This window comes from Ovis canadensis, chromosome 16 (genome assembly GCF_042477335.2).
Source record: "Ovis canadensis isolate MfBH-ARS-UI-01 breed Bighorn chromosome 16, ARS-UI_OviCan_v2, whole genome shotgun sequence".
NCBI lineage: Eukaryota > Metazoa > Chordata > Mammalia > Artiodactyla > Bovidae > Ovis > Ovis canadensis.
In genome coordinates, this window is record NC_091260.1 from 52346648 (window position 1) to 52367035 (window position 20388).

Genomic DNA, 20388 nt, shown 5'->3' on the forward strand with positions numbered 1-20388 from the left:
CCATGTTCTAACTGTTGCTTCTTGACCTGCATACAGGTTTCTCAGGAGGCAGATAAAATTTTCTGGTATTCCCATCACTTAAGAATTTTCTGCAGTTTGTTGTGATTCACATGGTCAAAGGCTTTAGCATAGTCAGTGAAGCAGATCTTTTCAAAATTATTAAAGAAGTGTTCTTAGAATTCTCATTAACCCTGCTGCTTACAGTATTGGTGAGGGGCCACAGAAGTTCATTGACAACTTACATTTAACCGCAGTAAAGTCTATAAGCTTGAACCTCATCAAGTGATAACCTGCAGTACAGAATATTGGTACATATCTCAGAAATATTTTAGTCTGCTGAAAACACTTGAAAGCAATGATTCTCAACTGGGTGCTCTTTTGCCTCGCACAGGACTTTTGGCAATAGCAGGAAATATTTTTGATTGTTGCAACACAGAGAGGGAAGATATCTAATGGAGGAGAACCCAGGGATGATGCTAACATCCTACAGTGTTCAGAACAGCCCCTACCACAAAGAATTTTCTTGTCCAAAATACACATAATGCTGAGGTTGAGAAAGTTTGCTTTCAAGGATTCATCTTGAACATTTTACTTGCACTTTTATACAAAGATGTTTTGATCAGAGGCATTTCACAATCTTGTGTTCAGCTTAAAACTTATAATAACTGATGTTTATTTAGTAAATCCAGATAAAACCATCTTTCTTAGGTATTTCCATAGTAATCTACAAGGATTAGGATTAGTGGAAAATTTTCTCAAGTTCGTTTTTCAGACAAGTTACAATGCCAAGTCCACTAGAGTTACACTCACTCTTCTCTCAGCTGGAATTGAGATTGATTTGAGGAGGTAAGAAATGAATGGAGAAAATGTGACTGGCCAGCAAGACTGAAATTAGGGTAAGGCAAACCAGCACCCTAGGCCTGTCACTCTTTTAAATTAATCTTAGTCAAGTATAGTTGATTTAGAATGTTGTGTTCATTTCTGCTGTACAGCAAAGTGATTCAGGGTCCTCGTTTGCCTTACTGTAATTTCAGTCTTGATGTCCAGTTTTATATATATATATACACAGTTTTCTAATATTCCTTTCCATTATAGTTTGTCACAGGATATTGTATGTAGTTCCGTGTGCTATACGCTATTGCTGCTTATCCATTCAATATGAGTTTGCATCTGCTCACCCCAAACTCCCAATGCATCCATCCCTCATTCTTTTTCCCCCTTGCCAACCACAAGTCTGTTCTCCATGTCTATGATTCTGTTTTGTAGATAAGTTCACCTGTGTCATATTTTAGATTCCACATACAAGTGATATCAAATGGTGTTTGTCTTTTTCTTTCTAACTTACTTCAGTTAGTATGATAAGCTTTAGGTCCATTCATGTTGCTACAAATGGCATTATTTCATTCTTTTTTAATGGGTGAGTAGTATTCCATTGAGTGTGTGTGTGTGTGTGTGTATGTGTGTGTTTATGCTGTGCTTAGTCGCTCAGTCATGTCCAACTCTTTGCGACCCCATGGACTGTACCCACCAGCTCCTCTGTCCATGGGATTCTCCAGGCAAGAATGCTGGAGTGGGTTGCCATTTACTTCTCTCTCTATATATATATGTGTGTGTGTGTGTGTGTGTGTGTGTGTGTGTGTGTGTTTACATAAATTTATACATATTTTGCATTTATTTATGTTTTATATAAATTTATATCTTTATATAATATATATGTATATAAATTTATACATATATAATCACATCTTCTTTACCCATTTATCTGTCAATGGACATTTAGGTTGCTTTTATGTCTTGACTATTGTGAATACTGCTGCTATGAATATAGAAGTGTATGTATCTTTTTGAATTATAGTTTTATCTGGATATATGCCCAGAGTACAATTGCTAAATCATATGACAATTCTATTTTTAGATTTTTGAGGCACCTCCATGCTGTTTTCCATAGTGACTTGCACCAACTTACATTCCCACCAACAGTGTAGGAGGGTTCCCTTTTTGCCATACTCTCTCCAGCATTTGTTATTTATAGATTTTTTACATTATGGCCATTCTGACTGGTGTGAGGTGACACCTCATTGTAGTTTGATTTGCATTTCTCTAGTAGTTACTGATGTTGAGCATCTTTTCATGTGCCTCTTGGTCATCTGTATGTCTTCTTCAGAGAAATGTCTATTTAGGTCTTTTGCCCATTTTTCAGTTGGTTTTTGTTTTTTTTTTCTTATTAAGTTGTATTAGTTGTTTGTATAGGATAGAAATTAAGCCCTTGTTGGTTACACCATTTGCAAATACTTTCTCCCATTCTGTAGGTTGTCTTTTCAATTTGTTTATGGAACCCTTTGCTTTGCAAAAGCTTGTAAGTTTGATTAGGTCTCATTTGTTTAGTTTTGCTTTTATTTTTATTTTCTTGGTACACGCTAGTGGTAAAGAACCCACCTGCCAATGCAGGTTAGATGTAAGAGACTCGGGTTGAATCCCTGGGTCAGGAAGATCCCCTGAAGGAGGGCATGGCAACCCACTCCAGTATTCATACCAAGAGAATTCAAAGGACAGAGAAGCCTGGAGGGCTGCAGTCCATAGTGTCTCACAGAGTTGGACACACCTAAAGCAACTTAGCATGCATGCATGCAGACTGACCTAAGAAAGCTTTGATATGATTTACATCAGAGAATGTTTTGCCTATGTTCTCTTCTAAGAGTTTTATGGTGTCTGTCTTATATTTAAGTCTTTAAGCCATTTTGAGTTTATTTTTGTGTATGGTGCAAAGGAGTGTTCTAACTTCATTGATTTACATGCAGCTGTCCAGCTTTTCAGAATTTGGTCCACTGTAGAAGGGAATGGCAAACCACTTCAGTATTCTTGCCTTGAGAACCCCATGAACAGTATGAAAAGGCAAAATGATAGGACACTGAAAGAGGAACTCCCCAGGTCAGTAGGTGCCCAATATGCTACTGGAGATCAGTGGAGAAATAACTCCAGAAAGAATGAAGGGATGGAGCCAAAGCAAAAACAATACACAGCTGTGGATGTGATTGGAGGTAGAAGCAAGGTCCAATGCTGTAAAGAACAATATTTCATAGGAACCTGGAATGTCAGGTCCATGAATCAAGGCAAATTGGAAGTTGTCAAACAAGAGATGGCAAGAGTGAACGTCGACATTCTAGGAATCAGCAAACTAAAATGGACTGGAACGGGTGAATTTAACTCAGATGACCATTATATCTACTACTGTGGGCAGAAATCCCTCAGAAGAAGTGGAGTAGCCATCATGGTCAACAAAAGAATCTGAAATGCAGTAGTTGGATGCAATCTCAAAACGACGGAATGATCTCTGTTCGTCTCCAAGGCAAACCATTCAATATCACAGTAAAACAAGTCTATGCCCCAACCAGTAATGCTGAAGGAGCTGAAGTGGAACGGGTCTATGAAGACCTACAAGACTTCATAGAACTAACACCCAAAAAAGATGTCCTTTTCGTTATAGGGGACTGGAATGCAAAAGTAGGAAGTCAAGAAACACCGGGAGTAACAGGCAAATTTGGCCGTGGAATGCAGAATGAAGCAAGGCAAAGACTAATAGAGTTTTGCCAAGAAAATGCACTGGTCATAGCAAACACCCTCTTCCAACAACACAAGAGAAGACTCTACACGTGGATATCACCAGATGGTCAACACTGAAATCAGACTGTTTCTATTCTTTGCAGTCAAAGATGGAGAAGCTCTATACAGTCAACAAAAACAAGACCAGGAGCTGACTGTGGCTCAGATCATGAACTCCTTATTACCAAATTCAGACTGAAATTGAAGAAAGTAGGGAAAACCACTAGACCATTCAGGTATGACCTAAGTCTAATCCCTTATGATTATACAGTGGAAGTGAGAAATAGATTTAAGGGCCTAGATCTGATAGATAGAGTGCCTGATGAACTATGGAATGAGGTTCGTGGCATTGTAGAGGAGACAGGGATCAAGACCATCCCCATGGAAAAGAAATGCAAAAAGGCAAAATGGCTGTCTGGGGAGGCCTTACAAATAGCTGTGAAAAGAAGAGAAGTGAAAAGCAAAGGAGAAAAGGGAAGATATAAGCATCTGAATGCAGAGTTCCAAAGAATAACAAGAAGAGATAAGAAAGCCTTCTTCAGTGATCAAGGCAAAGAAATAGAGCAAAAGAACAGAATGGGAAGGACTAGAGATCTCTTCAAGAAAATTAGAGATACCAAGGGAACATTTCAGGCAAAGATGGGCTCAATAAGGGACAGAAATGGTATGGGCCTAACAGAAGCAGAAGATATTAAGAAGAGGTGGCAAGAATACACAGAAGAACTGTACAAAAAAGATCTTCACGACCCAGATAATCACGATGGTGTGATCACTCATCTAGATGCAGACATCCTGGAATGTGAAGTCAAGTGGGCCTTAGAAAGCATCACTACGAACAAAGGTAGTGGAGGTGATGGAATTCCAGTTGAGCTATTTCAAATCCTGGAAGATGATGCTGTGAAAGTGCTGCACTCAATATGCCAGCAAATTTGGAAAACTCAGCAGTGACCACAGAAAGCTCAGCAGTGGCCACAGAAAACTCAGCAGTGGGCACAGGACTGGAAAATGTCAGTTTTCATTCTAATCCCAAAGAAAGGCTATGCCAAATAATGTTCAAACTACTGCACAATTGCATTCATCTCACATGCTAGTAAAGTAATGCTCAAAATTCTCTAAGCCAGGCTTCAGCAATACATGAACCATGAACTTCGTGATGTTCAAGATGGTTTTAGAAAAGGCAGAGGAACCAGAGATCAAATTGCCAACATCCGCTGGATCCTGGAAAAAGCAAGAGAGTTCCAGAAAAACATCTATTTCTGCTTTATTAACTATGCCAAAGCCTTTGACTGTGTGGATCACAATAAACTGTGGAAAACTCTGAAAGAGATGGGAATACCAGACCACCTGACCTGCCTCTTGAGAAATCTGTATGCAGGTCAGGAAGCAACCGTTAGAACTGGACATGGAGCAACAGACTGATTCCAAATAGGAAAAGGAGTACATCAAGGCTGTATATTGTCACCCTGCTTATTTAACTTCTATGCAGAGTACATCATGAGAAACGCTGGACTGGAAGAAACACAAGCTGGACTCAAGAGTGCCGGGAGAAATAGCAATAACCTCAGATATGCAGATGACACCACCCTTATGGCAGAAAGTGAAGAGGAACTAAAAATCCCCTTGATGAAAGTGAAAGAGGAGAGTGAAAAATTTGGCTTAAAGCTCAACATTCAGAAAACGAAGATCATGGCATCTGGTCCCATCACTTCATGGGAAATAGATGGGGAAACATGGGAAATAGATGGGGAAACATCGGAAACAGCATCAGACTTTATTTTTGGGGGCTCCAAAATCACTGCAGATAGTGATTGCAGCCATGAAATTAAAAGATGTTTACTCCTTGGAAGGAAAGTTATGACCAACCTAGATAGCATATTCAAAAGCAGAGACATTACTTTGCCATCTAAGGTCCATCTAGTCAAGGCTATGGTTTTTCCAGTAGTCATGTATGGATGTGAGAATTGGACTGTGAACAAGGCTGAGAGCAGAAGAATTGATGCTTTTGAAGTGTGGTGTTGGAGAAGACTCTTGAGAGTCCCTTGGACTGCAAGGAGATCCAACCAGTCCATTCTGAAGGAGATCAGCCCTGGGTGTTCTTTGGAAGGAATGATGCTAAAGCTGAAACTCCAGTACTTTGGCCACCTCATGCAAAGAGTTGACTGATTGGAAAAGACTCTGATGCTGGGAGGGATTGGGGGCAGGAGGAGAAGGGGCCGACGGAGGATGAGATGGCTGGATGGCATCACTGACTCAATGGACGTGAGTCTGAGTGAACTCTGGGAGTTGGTGATGGACAGGGAGGCCTGATGTGCTGCAGTTCATGGGGTCGCAAAGAGTCGGACACGACTGAGCGACTGAACTGAACTGACCTGTGCAGCTTTTCCAATACCACCTCCTGCAGAAATTGTTTTTCCTCCATTGTTCATTCTTGCCTCCCTTGTCAAACATTAATTGATCGTGGGTGTGTGGACTTATTTCTGAGCTCTCTCTTCTGGTCCATTGATGCGTATGTCTGTTTTTGTGCCAAGACAATGCTGGTTTCATTACTGTAGCTCTTTAGTATTTTCTGAAGTCTGGGAGAGTCATGCCTCCACCTTTTTTCCTTTTCCTCAGAATTGCTTGGGCAATTTTATAGTCCTTTTGGCTTTTATAGTTCTATATAAATTTTAGGATTATTTGTTCTACTTATGTGAAAAGTCTCAAGGGTAATTTGATAAGGATTGCATTAAATCTGTAGATTGCTTTGGCTAGTATGGCCTAGGCACTGCAGTCTTAAGGAGGAACTCACAGACCTGTACTTGAAGAAACCAGGGTGTAAGTGCCGCCTTCATTTTTTATTTTATTGTGGTAAAATACCTATAACATATAGCTCACTGTTTTAACCATTTTAAAGTGTGCCATTCAGTAGTATTAGTTCATTCACAATGTTATACAACAGTCACCACAATCTAGTTCCAGAACTCTTTCATCCCTCAAACTAAAAGCTTCCTACCCATTCAGCAGTTTCTCTGGATTCCCCTCCATGGCCCTAGCCCCAGAGCAACTACTAATATGCATTATGTCTGTATAGATTTGTCTATTCTGAATATTTCATATACATGGAATCATATACTATTTGGCCCTTTGTGTCTGGCATCTTTCACTAAGCATTATGTTCTCAAGGTTCATCTGTGTTGTAGCTGTATCAAGACTTTCTTCCTTTTGGCTGAATAATGGAACATTATAAGGATATCATTTATCCATTCATCAGTTGATGGACATTTGGGTTGCTTCACCTATTGGCTCTTGTAAATAGTACTGTTATGAACATTCATAAATGAGTTCTTGTTCTAACACCTGCTATCAGTTTTTCTGGGTATATATTTAGGAGTGACATTGCTGGGTGACATCATAATTTCATGTTTAACTTTTTGAGCACCTGTCAGACTTTTCCACAGTGGCTACTCCATGTTACATTCCCACCAGCAATGTATGAAGGTTCCAAAGTCTCCAACATTCTTGCCAACACTTGTTAATTTTCATTTTTTCAATCCTAGCCATTCTAGTGGGTATGAAGTGATACGCCATTACGGTTTTGATTTGTGTTTCCTGAATGCCTAATGACTTTGAGCACCAACAGGTGCTTCTTGGCTATTTTTGCCACCTTAAATGTTGCACCCTGTGTGACTCACTTGCTTCAGCCTAATCCCAACTCTGCTGATCAGCACCTGACATCAAATACAAAGTGGCTCATAAACATGGAGGGAAAAGGTAGACAGATCTGCCTCTTAAGTCTTATAGTTCTGGATTCAAATATCCCTATTTGACTAAAGATGGAGTTTCTTTCATATCTGCAGTTGAACCAGAGCCTCCTGTGAACCTGACTTTGGAATTAAAACATCCAGAAGATAGAAAACCATATCTATGGATAAAATGGTCTCCACCCACCCTGACTGATGTAAAATCTGGTTGGTTCAGTATCCAGTACGAAATTCGATTAAAACCTGAGAAAGCAACTGATTGGGAGGTGAGTCAGTTGGAAACTTTTGGAAGGAACTGTGTCCTTTGGCAAAGATGAAGACCCCAACTGAGAACCGGTCATGCCTCCTAATTATTAGGCTGGCATGTTTTCTTCCTAATACTGATGTGATCCTCACATATGTGGAAAGGCTTTCTCCCTACATCCATCCATCTCCCTGCATCTCCTGGGATGGATGGGGACTCAAAATCATAGCTCTCCCAGGACTAGATCCTTGCAATTGAACAGCGTTTTCTGCAAGGTTTCCAACCCACCTCTCTCAGGATATCTTAGATCGAAACGTCTATGAGAGTTCTTAAGTGGCACTAAGTTGGAGGAAAAAAATCTCAATGTAATCAGTCCATGGTTAATGGTTTTTTATTTACTTTTAAATTCTTCATTGTAAAGAAATAGTAAAATAAATTATAGACATTATAATAATCTATTCTTAAATATTTTAGTTGCTGTTGTTATTTAGTCACTAAGTTGTGTCTGACTCTTTTGCAACCTCATGGACTGTAACCTACCAGGCGCCTCTGCCCATGGTATTTTCCAAGCAAGAATACTGGAGTGTGTTGCCATTTCTTTCTCCAGGAGATCTTCCCAACCTAGGGATTGAACCCACATCTCCTGCATTGGCAGGCAGATTCTTTACCACTAAGCCACCAGTGAAGGGATATTTCCAAACGTAGCCAAAAGTAATATGATCACATGTAGAAAATTAATTGAAATTAATTGAAAATTAATTGAAATTCCTTAATATCATCTTTTGTAATTCTTTAATATCATTTAATGGCTAGTCCATATTTTAATTCCCCCAACTACTTCAAAAATATTTCAGTAGCTAGTTTGTCTTAACCAGAATCCACTTCAAGATCACATACTGGCTGACTCATGTACCTATTCAATCTCAACGTGCTAAGGAGACCAAGCCACTTGTCTCAAAGAATGTCCCACCTTCTGCATCTGTCTGATTAGTTCTTTATAAGGTCAAGGTCATTTAGCCAGTTTCTCTGTCCGCACATTTCCTGTAATCAGACATTAAAAGACTTGATTAGATTCCAGTTGAACAATTTTTGGTGAGGAAATTTCAGAGGTGATGTTATATGCTTCACATTGCATCATATCAGGAGACAAACCCATTCTGGTCAACCTACCATAAATGATGCTAAAACTGGTTGCTGGACTGGGGAGGTCATATCCTGATCCCTTGATTGTAAAGTCATGTTTGATTTATGCACAACTGCTTCAGTGTTCATAAATGCCCAGTTCTCTTTCACCTAGGGGCTTCACACCCATGAATAATCCTTGAGTCAATTATTTTATTAGGTTTGGAAAATAACAAATTTCCAATTTTGTTAAGTAGGCATCTTCTATAATGTAGAATTCAGAAGGTAAGGTGTAGGGAGCAGTATATTTGTCTTTCTGAAATAGTGTTCCAAATGGAAAAGTAGAAAACCTGTTGTTTTTTGTGTGAGCAGTGTTTAACAGGAGGAAGGGATGGGTGGAGAGGGTGAAATGGTATGAGCAGGGTATGTAGTGTGATCATCTGGCCTGACTTCTTTGTTAATGTATCTCCTAAAGGAAAAGTTTCTTCATAACACAAGTCAGAGTGACTTCTGTTTTCCTTGGCCCTCCCTAGACTCATTTTGCTCCAAAGCTGACTCAGCTTAAGATTTTCAACTTATATCCAGGACAGAAATACCTTGTGCAGATTCGCTGCAAGCCAGACCATGGATACTGGAGTGAGTGGAGCCCAGAGAGCTTCATCCAGATACCTAATGGTAAGTGTCTTGAAATTCCCCAAGGAAAAGGGAATTCTGCCTGCAATCTGCCATTGTTTTATTGCTAAATATTTTTAAACGGAATGGGTTTAGTAAACTTGTATGTTGTAACTACTAACAAATAAACTATTTTGAGTCTTAAGCCAAAGAATGAGTAGAGGTGGATTTATCATCTCTCCACTCAATACAGAGACGTCTGGAAGTATAGCATCTTTCCCTGGGCCACTGTGAGTGAGGATCAGTTTCTATTAATAGGATAGGATACATCTGCAGACATGAGCTTGGAGTGTCTCCAAGGGCTTGATGGTCAATTATTCTGCCTTCCACATCTGCCCAATCCCTATCATTCAAGGTCATCATCTAGAATTTGCAAGGTGCTATCCCACCTGACTGCAAGGAGATCCAACCAATCCATTCTAAGGAAGATCAGTCCTGGGTGTTCTTTGGAAGGAATGATGCTAAAGCTGAAACTCCAGTACTTTGGCCACCTCATGCGAAGAGATGACTCATTGGAAAAGACTCTGATGCTGGGAGGGATTGGGGGCAGGAGGAAAAGGGGACGACCAAGGATGAGATGGCTGGATGGCATCACCGACTCGATGGACGTGAGTTTAAGTGAACTCCAGATGTTGGTGATGGACAGGGAGGCCTGGTGTGCTGCAATTCATGGGGTCACAAGTCAGACACGACTGAGTGACTGAACTGAACTGAACTGAACTGATCCCACCTGAAAGGCATGTACTGATTTTCAGTCCTTGATGACAATTACATGTTTATCTCATTCAAGGAACAGTGTGTAGAAGGCATCCAATTCTTCAAGTGCCATTAAACGTAGTGGCTGGTTTTCTACAAAGGAATGGTTCATCTTTCATTTCTAAAGTACTTTACAAAGTCTTTACCTTGTTTGGTCCTCCCAACCATCTCAGGTATTCAGAAAGAATAGAATTGCCATTAGCAACTGCAAGAGAGGAAACTGAAGCTCAGTGGAGTTAGAAGTCTTGCCCAGAACCACATGGCAAAGCCTAGCTCTTGTGACTACTGGCCTGACCAAAATATCAGGGTTTGCACTGGCATAGTGAACATAGCACTGAACTACAGGCCATAAGACTGTGTATCCAGTCCTAGCTCTTCCTAAATAAAAGCACAGGGTCTAGAAGCAGAAGGCCTGGGTTCAAATCCCAGATGGCAACTTTATGACTACCTGCCTCTGAATATACCACTCCTTGAGTCTCAGTTCCTCGTTTTTACATACAGCAATGTATGCAAAGCAATGTATGTAAAGAGCTTAACATCATATGGCTTTTACTAGGAACTTAATAAATGTTAGCTTGTTGTTATTTTTACTGTGACTGACCATGTCCTCATGGATTTCCTCTGCAAGTATCACCTAAAATGATATTTTAAAGCACTTTGAAATTTTTAAAATACTGTAAAATATATGCTGCATATTAAAATTTAATAATATTGGGGGGAAAAGTAAATCCATCATTAACATTACTCTGTTTGGATTGCTCTTCAAATCAAAAAAGGTATAGAGGGGCAAGGGACTTATGTTCAAAAGTCTCATTTCTTTGTTTGTTTTAAACAATGCTGTGTGTGATCAGAGCTTTCTGGCTGTTTGTTTTTAGACTTCCCAGTGAAGGATACAAGCATGTGGATCTTTGTGGGCGTCCTTTCTGCTGTCATCTGTTTGATTATGGTCTGGGCAGTGGCTTTGAAGGGCTATAGGTATTTCACTCTACCCTCCTCTCAGTCATGGTTGTCAGGGATAATGGCCAAAAAAGACAATATAGAAATGATAGAAACCTACAGATTATTCAAGCACCTGGTTTTAGCCATTAGTAGCCGTGTGTTCACCATGAAAAAGCTTTTATCAGTGCTAGCAAAAGTACAGTAGACTCATTTGAAGCTGATGTTCTTTCCATCAAATGGAGGCTGACAGTTGCGAAATAGTAGAATCTGGCAAGAGTAGCAAACAATCCACTAGTCATTTCAGAATCAGTCAGAGTTAACTAGCCAGAGTTCATTTCAATGTTGGCCTTTATGGCTCAGATGGTAAAGAATCCGCCTGCAATGCAGGAGACCCAGGTTCAGTCCCATAATTGGGAAGATCCCCTGGAGAAGGAAGTGGCTACCCACTCCAGTATTCTTCCCTGGAGAATTCCATGAACAGAAGAGCCTGGCAGGCTACAGTCCATGGGGTCACAAAGAGTCAGACACTACTCTTTGTCAAACACTTAACACTCTATAGTTATTCATTGTTGTCACCTTAGTAGTTTCATGTAGCCTCAGAACTCCTAACTTCTACCTACCATAATCCATGTAGCGACCATTTGGAGATAAGGCTAATCTTTCAAAAATTACAAAGTGATAATATGTACCATTTCTCTTATCTCATAAATCATTTTATAGCATGGTGACCTGCATCCTCCCACCAGTTCCAGGGCCAAAAATAAAAGGATTTGATATTCATCTGCTGGAGGTAAGTGCCAGGGTGGAGACTGTCTTGTGACTTGCCCCTGTGTAATTGTCATCTTTACACATGTGCACACCAACCCCATCAGTGCAGTCTGGCTAGCTTGGCCATCCATGGCTGGTTGTCCCTCCCTTTCAGCAGGGGTGTTCACAGAAAGATGTGAGAGGCATATGGGTAATTACTGTCAGTAAGCGTCAGAGGGCAATGAAAGAAAGCCAAGAAAACACCAGCACACAGGAATGCTTGTTAGGTTTATCAGATCTGTTCATAAGCCCTGTCATAAACATTTTATACAAATAATCAGTTGAGAAAGTGGGTGAATATTTGATGAATACAAAAGAGTGACCTTCCACCAGCCCCTCTTCCATCAGACTTTGGTGTAAGCTCTCACTTGAATGTTCTCTACATAAGGCCATAGTAACAGCATATCTTACTGCAATTTTTTGCTCAGTTTGGAGTGCTCAGCTAACACTGGCTCAGTACAAGGGAGCTGGTATTTGCCAGAGCCCATTTAGACAGATTCAAGTGGGAATTAAATTTAAGTGTTTCGAATAAAAAGAGGGGTTAGAACATTTTACATTTCTCTGCAGGTTGAAGTACATATTAATAGTTTCGATTTGACCTTCAGCTTAACATGGAGGTATATAAAAGCAGTTACCTACTCATTATGTCACTTGACATCAGCCTCTGTGAGGCCAAAAGCACAAGATTGTGAAAAGTCAGTCCCAGGGAATTTATTCTGATGGAGTTCACTTTGATTGCAGATATCACAGCCTTCTCGCCTTGTGTCTGTGTTTTAATAGAAGGGCAAGTCCGAAGAACTTCTGAGAGCTCTGGAAAGCCAAGACTTCCTTCCCACTTCTGACTGCGAGGATTTGCTGATGGAATTCATAGAGGTAGATGACAGTGAGGACCAACACCTGATGCCACACCCCTCCAAAGAACACATGGAGCAAGGCGTGAAGCCCATGCACCTGGATCCTGACACTGACTCTGGCCGGGGCAGCTGTGACAGCCCTTCGCTCTTGTCTGAAAAGTGTGATGAACCTCAGGCCTATCCCTCCAAGTTCCACATTCCGGAGGGCCCTGAGAAGCTGGAGGATCCCAAAACAAATCATACATGTCTCCAGGCCCCTCAGAGCACAAGTGGGGAAGGCAAAATCCCCTATTTTCTGGCCAACGGACCCAAATCTTCCACATGGCCTTTCCCGCAGCCCCCCAGCCTGTACAGCCCCAGATATTCTTACCACAACATTGCTGACGTGTGTGAGCTGGCCCTGGGCATGGCAGGCACCACAGCCACTCTGCTGGACCAAACAGACCAACATGCTTTTAAACCCTCAAAAATCATTGAGACTGGCGGGGAAGGAAAGGCAGCCAAACAGAGCGAGTCAGAAGGCTACAGTTCCGAGCCTGACCAAGACATGGCATGGCCACTGCTCCAAGACAAAACCCCCTTGTTCTCTGCTAAACCCTTGGAATATGTGGAGATCCACAAGGTCAGCCAAGATGGAGTGCTAGCTCTGTTCCCAAAACAAAATGAGAAGGTTGACGCCCCTGAAACCAGCAAGGAGTACTCGAAGGTGTCTCGGGTGACGGATAGCAACATCCTGGTGTTGATACCGGATCTGCAAGCGCAAAACCTGACTCTGTTAGAAGAATCAGCCAAGAAGGCCCCGCCAGCCCTGCCATAGAATCCAGCCAAGGCTGTCTCCCCCACAACCCCAGGCAACTGCAGACTCCAGTTGGGTTGGGGACTGGGTCCCGCAGGTTTTATACACTCTTGCAGTGAGAGTTATGGAAGGATGGGTTGAATTGTGATTTTCCTTCAGGTAACACTACAGAGTACATGAAATGCACTCTACCAGAGAGGGCTCAAGAACAGGATTAGAATGACACTACCCAACTCCCAGTTCACTCTTCATTCTCTATTTTCAACCAGTTGCTTCTTTTTCCAACAGCTGATTCCAGAACAAATCATTCCATCTTGTGTGATTTGTAGATTTACTTTTTTGCTATTAGTTATCAGATTATATGTTCAATGATATAAAAGCACATTGCCTAGTATTCTTGAGAGACAGTGCCAATAGGTATATTCTCTGGAAAAGGCCTTCATGGTTTCATATGTGACAGAGGGGTATAAGTCAGTCAAAATTGTTTACCATGAGAAGATGGTAGATAGGAGAGAAATGCCATGAAAACCACTCTTGAAGACCAGTTGCTTAACCTTTGCACTTCTCTTTCGTTTTATTAGGATTAACCAAATACAATGCACTTAAAAAGTTTCATTCTAGAACACCTGACAAATGTTTCCATCTGTTCCTATTACCTTAATGACACATGGCCAATATGCAAGTAAATAGGATGCCTCCAGTTTTTTCTTAAAATAGTTTGAATTTATTAAGCATGGATTTTTACCCTCAAATTGTATTTCATTCTGAAACTTCTAGAGAATAGGGTTTTAGAAAGTGATATTTTCTTACACAGGAGGCAAATGAGTTTCATGTGGTGAATCCTTCTAAAATGTTTTCCTCTTTCATTTCAGCATGATAGATAATTTATTACACACCCTAGTCTTCTGTTAGTGGGAAAAAAAAGTCCCAAAAGACTAACTTTAATTTAAAATATAATCATAGCAGGATGCTCACAGAAGTACTGCCTTACTGTATATACAAAGTCTACTTTAATATAAACCCGTAGGTTTAACAATGTATTTTTGAAGACTATTTTTCTATCACTTAAGTAAAATAAAAGACTATTTTCTATCTTCCCAGTACAGCCTGTTTACGTATTCAGCAGGTATAGTATTTATATAAGGTTATAATGAGTATTTTCAGTACACGGTGATACATACAGTCCCTGTTTGTGGAATAAAATGCCATACCAAGCCAAAGCCCACTGAGGAATAGGAAGTGGATGACAAAATTCGATTTCCAGCACAGTGTAGTATAGTTTTTCTGATTCTTTTTATCTCCAGGACACTTTAAACAGCAATCAAGAAACTAGAGATTTAGGACTCTCCACAGACTGAAAATACTTCTCTTGTAATTTAGGGCCACTCTGGGGGTTCTGCTCTTGGGGTGAAAATTTTCACTTCTCTGTGAAATTTTCGCTTCTCTGGGTGAAAATTTATAAAGATGAAAAAGGAGAGTAGAAACATCTAACATACTGCCTTAGAGAGAGGGTTGTTGTTTTGTTTTTCTGAGCAATCCTGGGCAAATCCATTTGTGTGTTCACTTCTTAAGCTGGAACACAAAGAATCTGAGCTCCCTCTGTGAGTTAAATATTCCAGCCCAATAAGTCCGTGTCGACAGAAACGGGACTCAGAGGTTGGCTGATATGTGAAAGTGAGCACACTGCCCGAGCTCCCAGAAATGCTAAAGTAACATGTCTGAGGCTCTATTCTTCTAATGCACACCCAACCGGTTAAGAGTGAGGGAGCTGTTGGGGAAGATTGTCCAAGTTTATTCAGTCCCCTGGATCCCTGCTACTCAAAATACGGTCTGAGGACCAGCCACACCCGCATCTATGGGCACTGCTTGAAAATGCAGAATCTCTGTCCTCCCCACCCCCACCCACCAGAATCTGCATTTTGCTAAGATCCCCAGATGATTCAAGTGCACAGTGAAGTCTGAGAAGCATTGCCCTAGCAGATCATTTCCACTAAAGCTGATTTTAGTGCCTGGAGTAGTTCTTTCCTGGAAAGTACAGGTCGAATCTGTTTGACTTGCAGTGAACAGTACTGTCATAAAAAGGTATCATTTTTTTAAATCTATTAGTGGTTTGGGATTCACATAATGGAAGAAAATGATCTGCAAAAGCACATACAACTTCTAAGAGGGTCAGGGAATATACCCCACCTTGAGAAGCATTGACCAAAGACTCGGCCCTTCAAAGCCAGCACAGACCAAATCTTTCTCAGAATAGTCCCATCTCCTCCAAGGCGTGTATGAACCACTCTGATAGTATGAGAATTCAAAAATAGTCTTTTGATGTATAATTTGGCATGTATGAAAAAAACTGTCATGGCTGAAGACTCAAACTAAATTCTTAAAAAAACACCAATTAGTAAGTAGATTACTGTCAATCATTAAATAAAGCCAAGGCTATAATTCTCAGTCACTTAGCACTCTTTAATGAATTGCGGGGTTTGTTTTTTTTTTTCATGGTCTAGTCTATTTTCTATCAAGGAGTCCTCTAGCTGAGAGGAAGTATGCAAATTAAGCATCAGGGGACCCACCTTCTAGTGCTAATTATGTTAGCTTAGCTCAATTCCATTCTCTGGGTCTCAGTTTGCTCTGAATGAAATGCTAGGCCAAATAATCTATAATGTCCTTTTAAACTGTGAATCCTTAATTTCATGATTCACTCAATAGTGTCCAGCAAAGATGATTAACCAATGCCTTGTATCATAATTAAGCTAACAAATAATTGCCCTTCATCATAGAAACACGTCCTCTTCAGTGATGTGCTCATTTTGTTTCACTTTTTTTTTCTTTTTTTTTTTAGTTGGAGGACAGTTGCTCTACAATATTGTGTTGGCCTCTGCCATACATCTACATGAATTAGCCACAGGTTTAAATCATCAGTGCCAACTAATCTTAACATATTGTACATGCATTTTACAAATTATGTAGATATAGAATCATAGTCTAAGATAATGTGCAAATATGTGTATAGAGGGAAGCAGAGATTTTTTTAAAAGACATTGAAAGAGGCTTTTAGGGACAAAATGCCTTTCTTATACTAGGCTGCTGATTCTGGTTTGCGCTTTTGCTGTTGTTGTTGTTGTCTTCTTATGGATTATGAGCCACCATTGCACAGTTGGTGTTAAAAGCCTCAAGCTCTGATTTGTAAAAAGTCATATTTTTATAAATAAACACTTCAAGCTACAAAGCACATGGAAATAGGATAGCCAGTGGGTGATTTATGGACGCTTAAAACTCAAAGAACAAAATCTTCTCTAGTCAGTTTAGCAAAGAGCAAAATCTTCTCTAGTCAGTTTACAAGGCAGCTCAGATGAGCACAAGTCATAATCAGTCACGTCACTGACATGTAACTGACTCTGCAGTCTCCTAAGTGCCTAAGGCCAATCCCAACTGGTTTGGTCCAAAGTTGGTCAATCCCTTACCATCTGTACAAGATGAAGGAGTTTGACTCTGTCCTATAGTGACCCAACTGAAAGGGAGAATCTGATGAGCAAGCAGAGGCACCTGAGCTCCAGGGTGCAGCTTAGCTGGGGAAGGTCTGTCCCCCAGACTTCTCCAGGCTGCCTGCTTCTGCCCATCACTTTCAAAAAGATGTGATCCAGCCAGTCGTAATTTTGTTATCTCTTTAGAGTAGACATGAAAGAATCAGATTTGTACACATTTTACAAAGTGCCTTTTTTTTTTCTGAAGTTTTCTTTTCACAAGAAAAGTATATTGTTTGGACAGTAAATTTTACATTTTAAGTAAATGAATGAAAAAGCCAGAAAGGAATCATTAAATGGTCTAAGGTCCAATCAGCAATCGTTGAGTGGATTTAAATTTATTGTTTAATTAAATTAGCACACAGCTGATGTGAATAGTATAACTTATTCTGATAAGAAATTGACTCTGGCTAAGATTTTGGAATAAGTCTGCCACCCTGTTACTTGAGACTCTCAATTTAAAAACACATTAATGCACTTTCAATGGCTTGGAATTGCATGCCAGGGCCTGAAAAGGGCAACACGTGTACCATGGAACTTGGCACACATGCAGAAAGACATAAAAGCCTCTGAATTATGGTCCGCAAGGTTGCTGATGTAGATTTGCCATTGATGAAAGCCTCTAGTGAACCAATTTCTTTTTCTGCCTTTTCAGCCCATGCATCATTAACATAGTTGCTAGGGTAGTGGTCTGAGCACTCAATTTCTGGCTGTCAGTAAACAGGCTATGTGATTTTAGCAAGTCCTTTAAAAGCTAATCTCTGGTTCCCTCATCTGTTAAATGAGTGGCTTGGCCTAAGATGTTTCTAAGACCCCTTCTGGCTCTAACAGTCTTTGATGTACATGATCTGAGTAAAATCCAGGGTTTCAGTAAATGGCCCAGGGATGGTGCAGGAGAATATTGCTGATGACCCCTTAGCCTAAAGCAGTGGACAGTGTGGCTGTAACAATGCTGAAGAGAAAAACAGTTCTACTCCTGCAAGTCTCATCGATTTCATTCAACATCCTTTGCTCCTCTTCTTCTTAGCTGTCCACCTTGTAGGCTTTTAATGCTCTCACTTAGGGCCTCCATTTCTCCTGAGAGTTTATTATGTACAGTAGCATCTGTAGGATTTGCAAGAAACTAGATTATTCATAAACAATGACTTTGGCCTGAGTCAAACAATAAATTGGCCACATAGATATCAAGGCCCAAGTTGAAGATCACAACTTATCGTATTTACGGAGCCACAGGCTTAGAGATTCTAGCTCAATTCATCCATTCCTTCATTTGTTCAAAGGCCATTAATAAATCCAAGCTACAATGAAGACTGTTGTGGAGGTCTTCAGCAGAAACTTAAAAATGCAAAATGATTGCTCAAGAGTTTTATAACCTAACCAGAAATTCTATTTATAGTTATGGCCTGGACGTATTTCATGACCAGTGTACATATCATCCGCAAATCAAATAGTTCTCTCGCTAGATTTGTGTATTTCAAGGTGATTTTGGCTCTGAGACCTTCACATAGTTACCTATTTCAGTAAAAGGAAACAGATAGAAAAATAGAGTGTGGGGGACTTTCCGGGTGGTCCAGTGGCTGGGGCTTCACACTTCCAATGCAGGGGGCCCAGGTTCTACCCCTCTTCACGGAACTAAGATCCCACATGCCTCAGGGCAACTAAGCCATATGCCACTTGGAAATCCTGCCTGCCACAGCTAAGACCTGGCACAGCCAAATTTTAAAAGTAAATAAAAATAAAATATGTTTTTAAAAGAAAGAAAAATAGGATGTTTCTAAATGTCTGGACATCTCAGGATTACACAGAATGCCAAAAGTAACCTGCTAAACTCGGATTTTTTTGGACATAGTGACTCTGCTCAGTGTTCTGAGTTTATGGCTAAGAGATGTACATATGCCCATGACTCTTTTGTCCACATTGATTCTTTTGATTTATGCTCTAATTTCATGTCAGGAAGCACTGAGATATGTAAAGTGGGAAAACGTACACTGTTTATGTGGTTGTGGTCAATGAAAAGAGAGACCTTTAACCATAGTCTGGTAGTTAACTTTTTACCTGCTGCTGATAAAAAGAAAGAAACAACTCTAAAAACTTTAGCTACTTAAGTAGTAATATAAAAACCAGTAGTTTCATATTATGCTCAATGCACACTTCACCTGCCTACATTTCATAATCGAATCTGAGTTTTCCATGCAAATTTCGCATATCCTAAGGAGGTGGGGAAATCTTGTTATATTACCTGAAATTGAAAATTTGTATGGCAAAGAGTCTCCTGAACAACAATTTGTTTTATGAAATTCCTGATAAAATGATTTTGAAGTTTTAAAAGTAACTATTTCCCTTCTTATCCTAATGTCCTTCTTTCAAAGCTGCTTATTTAGAAATGATGTCACATTTCCCACTTTGACTATTTTCAGTGACATAGTTGTGTATTTGCCGTGTGATAATCCTGACTTTAACTGTTATATGATTTTATATTATATTGCTTTATGTGGTTCAAAAACTGTGTGACACATTGAGATGTATAATCCTATTGTGAAACTCACTGTGTACTACAAAGGAAAAAAATTATTTCATGAGTTAGAATCTATCCATATATATTTCAATGTGATTGTTTCTATATCTGGAAAACAAGACTGAAAAAAATGTAATCATATCTTTCTGTTGAAACCATGAATGTGCTAATTTTTTTTCTTAATCTTTGCTAGAAGTAGTATGAGTTGCCATTGTACAGCTGATCTGGGGTAAGTGTTTAAAGTACAATCCAACAATTGTTTAAAAGTCAAATCAACCCCTCGACTTTGCTTCATGTGACTTCTGATACTTCTGGGGTGTTTTTTGCATAATGAGGCTTGCTTTTCTGCTTGATCAGTCATTTCAAACAATTCTTGTGTCTCATGCAGAAACCAAAGCAACCTAGAACTGGCTGTTAGGGATCTATGTCTTCTGTAAAGCCATATTGAAGTGAAGACTACAGGATAGCCAAAGGTTCAATATTTTCAAATCTACCACTACCTCTGCTTTTTCTCTTCTCCTAAAAAATGCCAAACAAAATTCTTTAACATTGCATAGGAAATTAGAAGTGATTGTTACAAGTTGGGGTCTTGTTTTTTACATGAAGATACACCTCCTAAATTCATCAGTTTGTAAGTTTATGCTAGGTTTCCTCAATAACCATTTTTACATTTTATAAAAACTGACTGATGAATAAGGGCCAGAAAGAATACATAGTAAGTCACCAGGTGAAAGCCAACAAAATTATAGATGCAGATTTTTCCCTAACCAGGAGTCACCACAACGTGGTTACCCAAAGCCATGAGGGGGATGTTTCTCACAATTT

General features: G+C 39.9%; 1 protein-coding gene across 4 annotated transcripts in view; it reads left to right on the forward strand.

Moving 5' to 3' along the window:
- Positions 1-15975, forward strand: part of PRLR (prolactin receptor) — a 189839-nt gene extending 173864 nt beyond the window's left edge. Inside the window, exons 6-10 of one of the 4 annotated variants that reach the window (XM_069555935.1) lie at positions 7437-7606; positions 9240-9381; positions 11010-11109; positions 11794-11863; positions 12622-14630. In XM_069555935.1, coding sequence (XP_069412036.1) covers positions 7437-7606; positions 9240-9381; positions 11010-11109; positions 11794-11863; positions 12622-12657 — 518 coding nt within the window. In that variant the 3' untranslated portion in view covers positions 12658-14630. Of the gene's footprint in view, positions 1-7436; positions 7607-9239; positions 9382-11009; positions 11110-11793; positions 11864-12621 lie in introns of all 4 variants that reach the window. The other 3 variants (XM_069555933.1, XM_069555934.1, XM_069555932.1) reach the window with 3 other exon arrangements.
- Positions 15976-20388: the final 4413 nt, after the last annotated feature.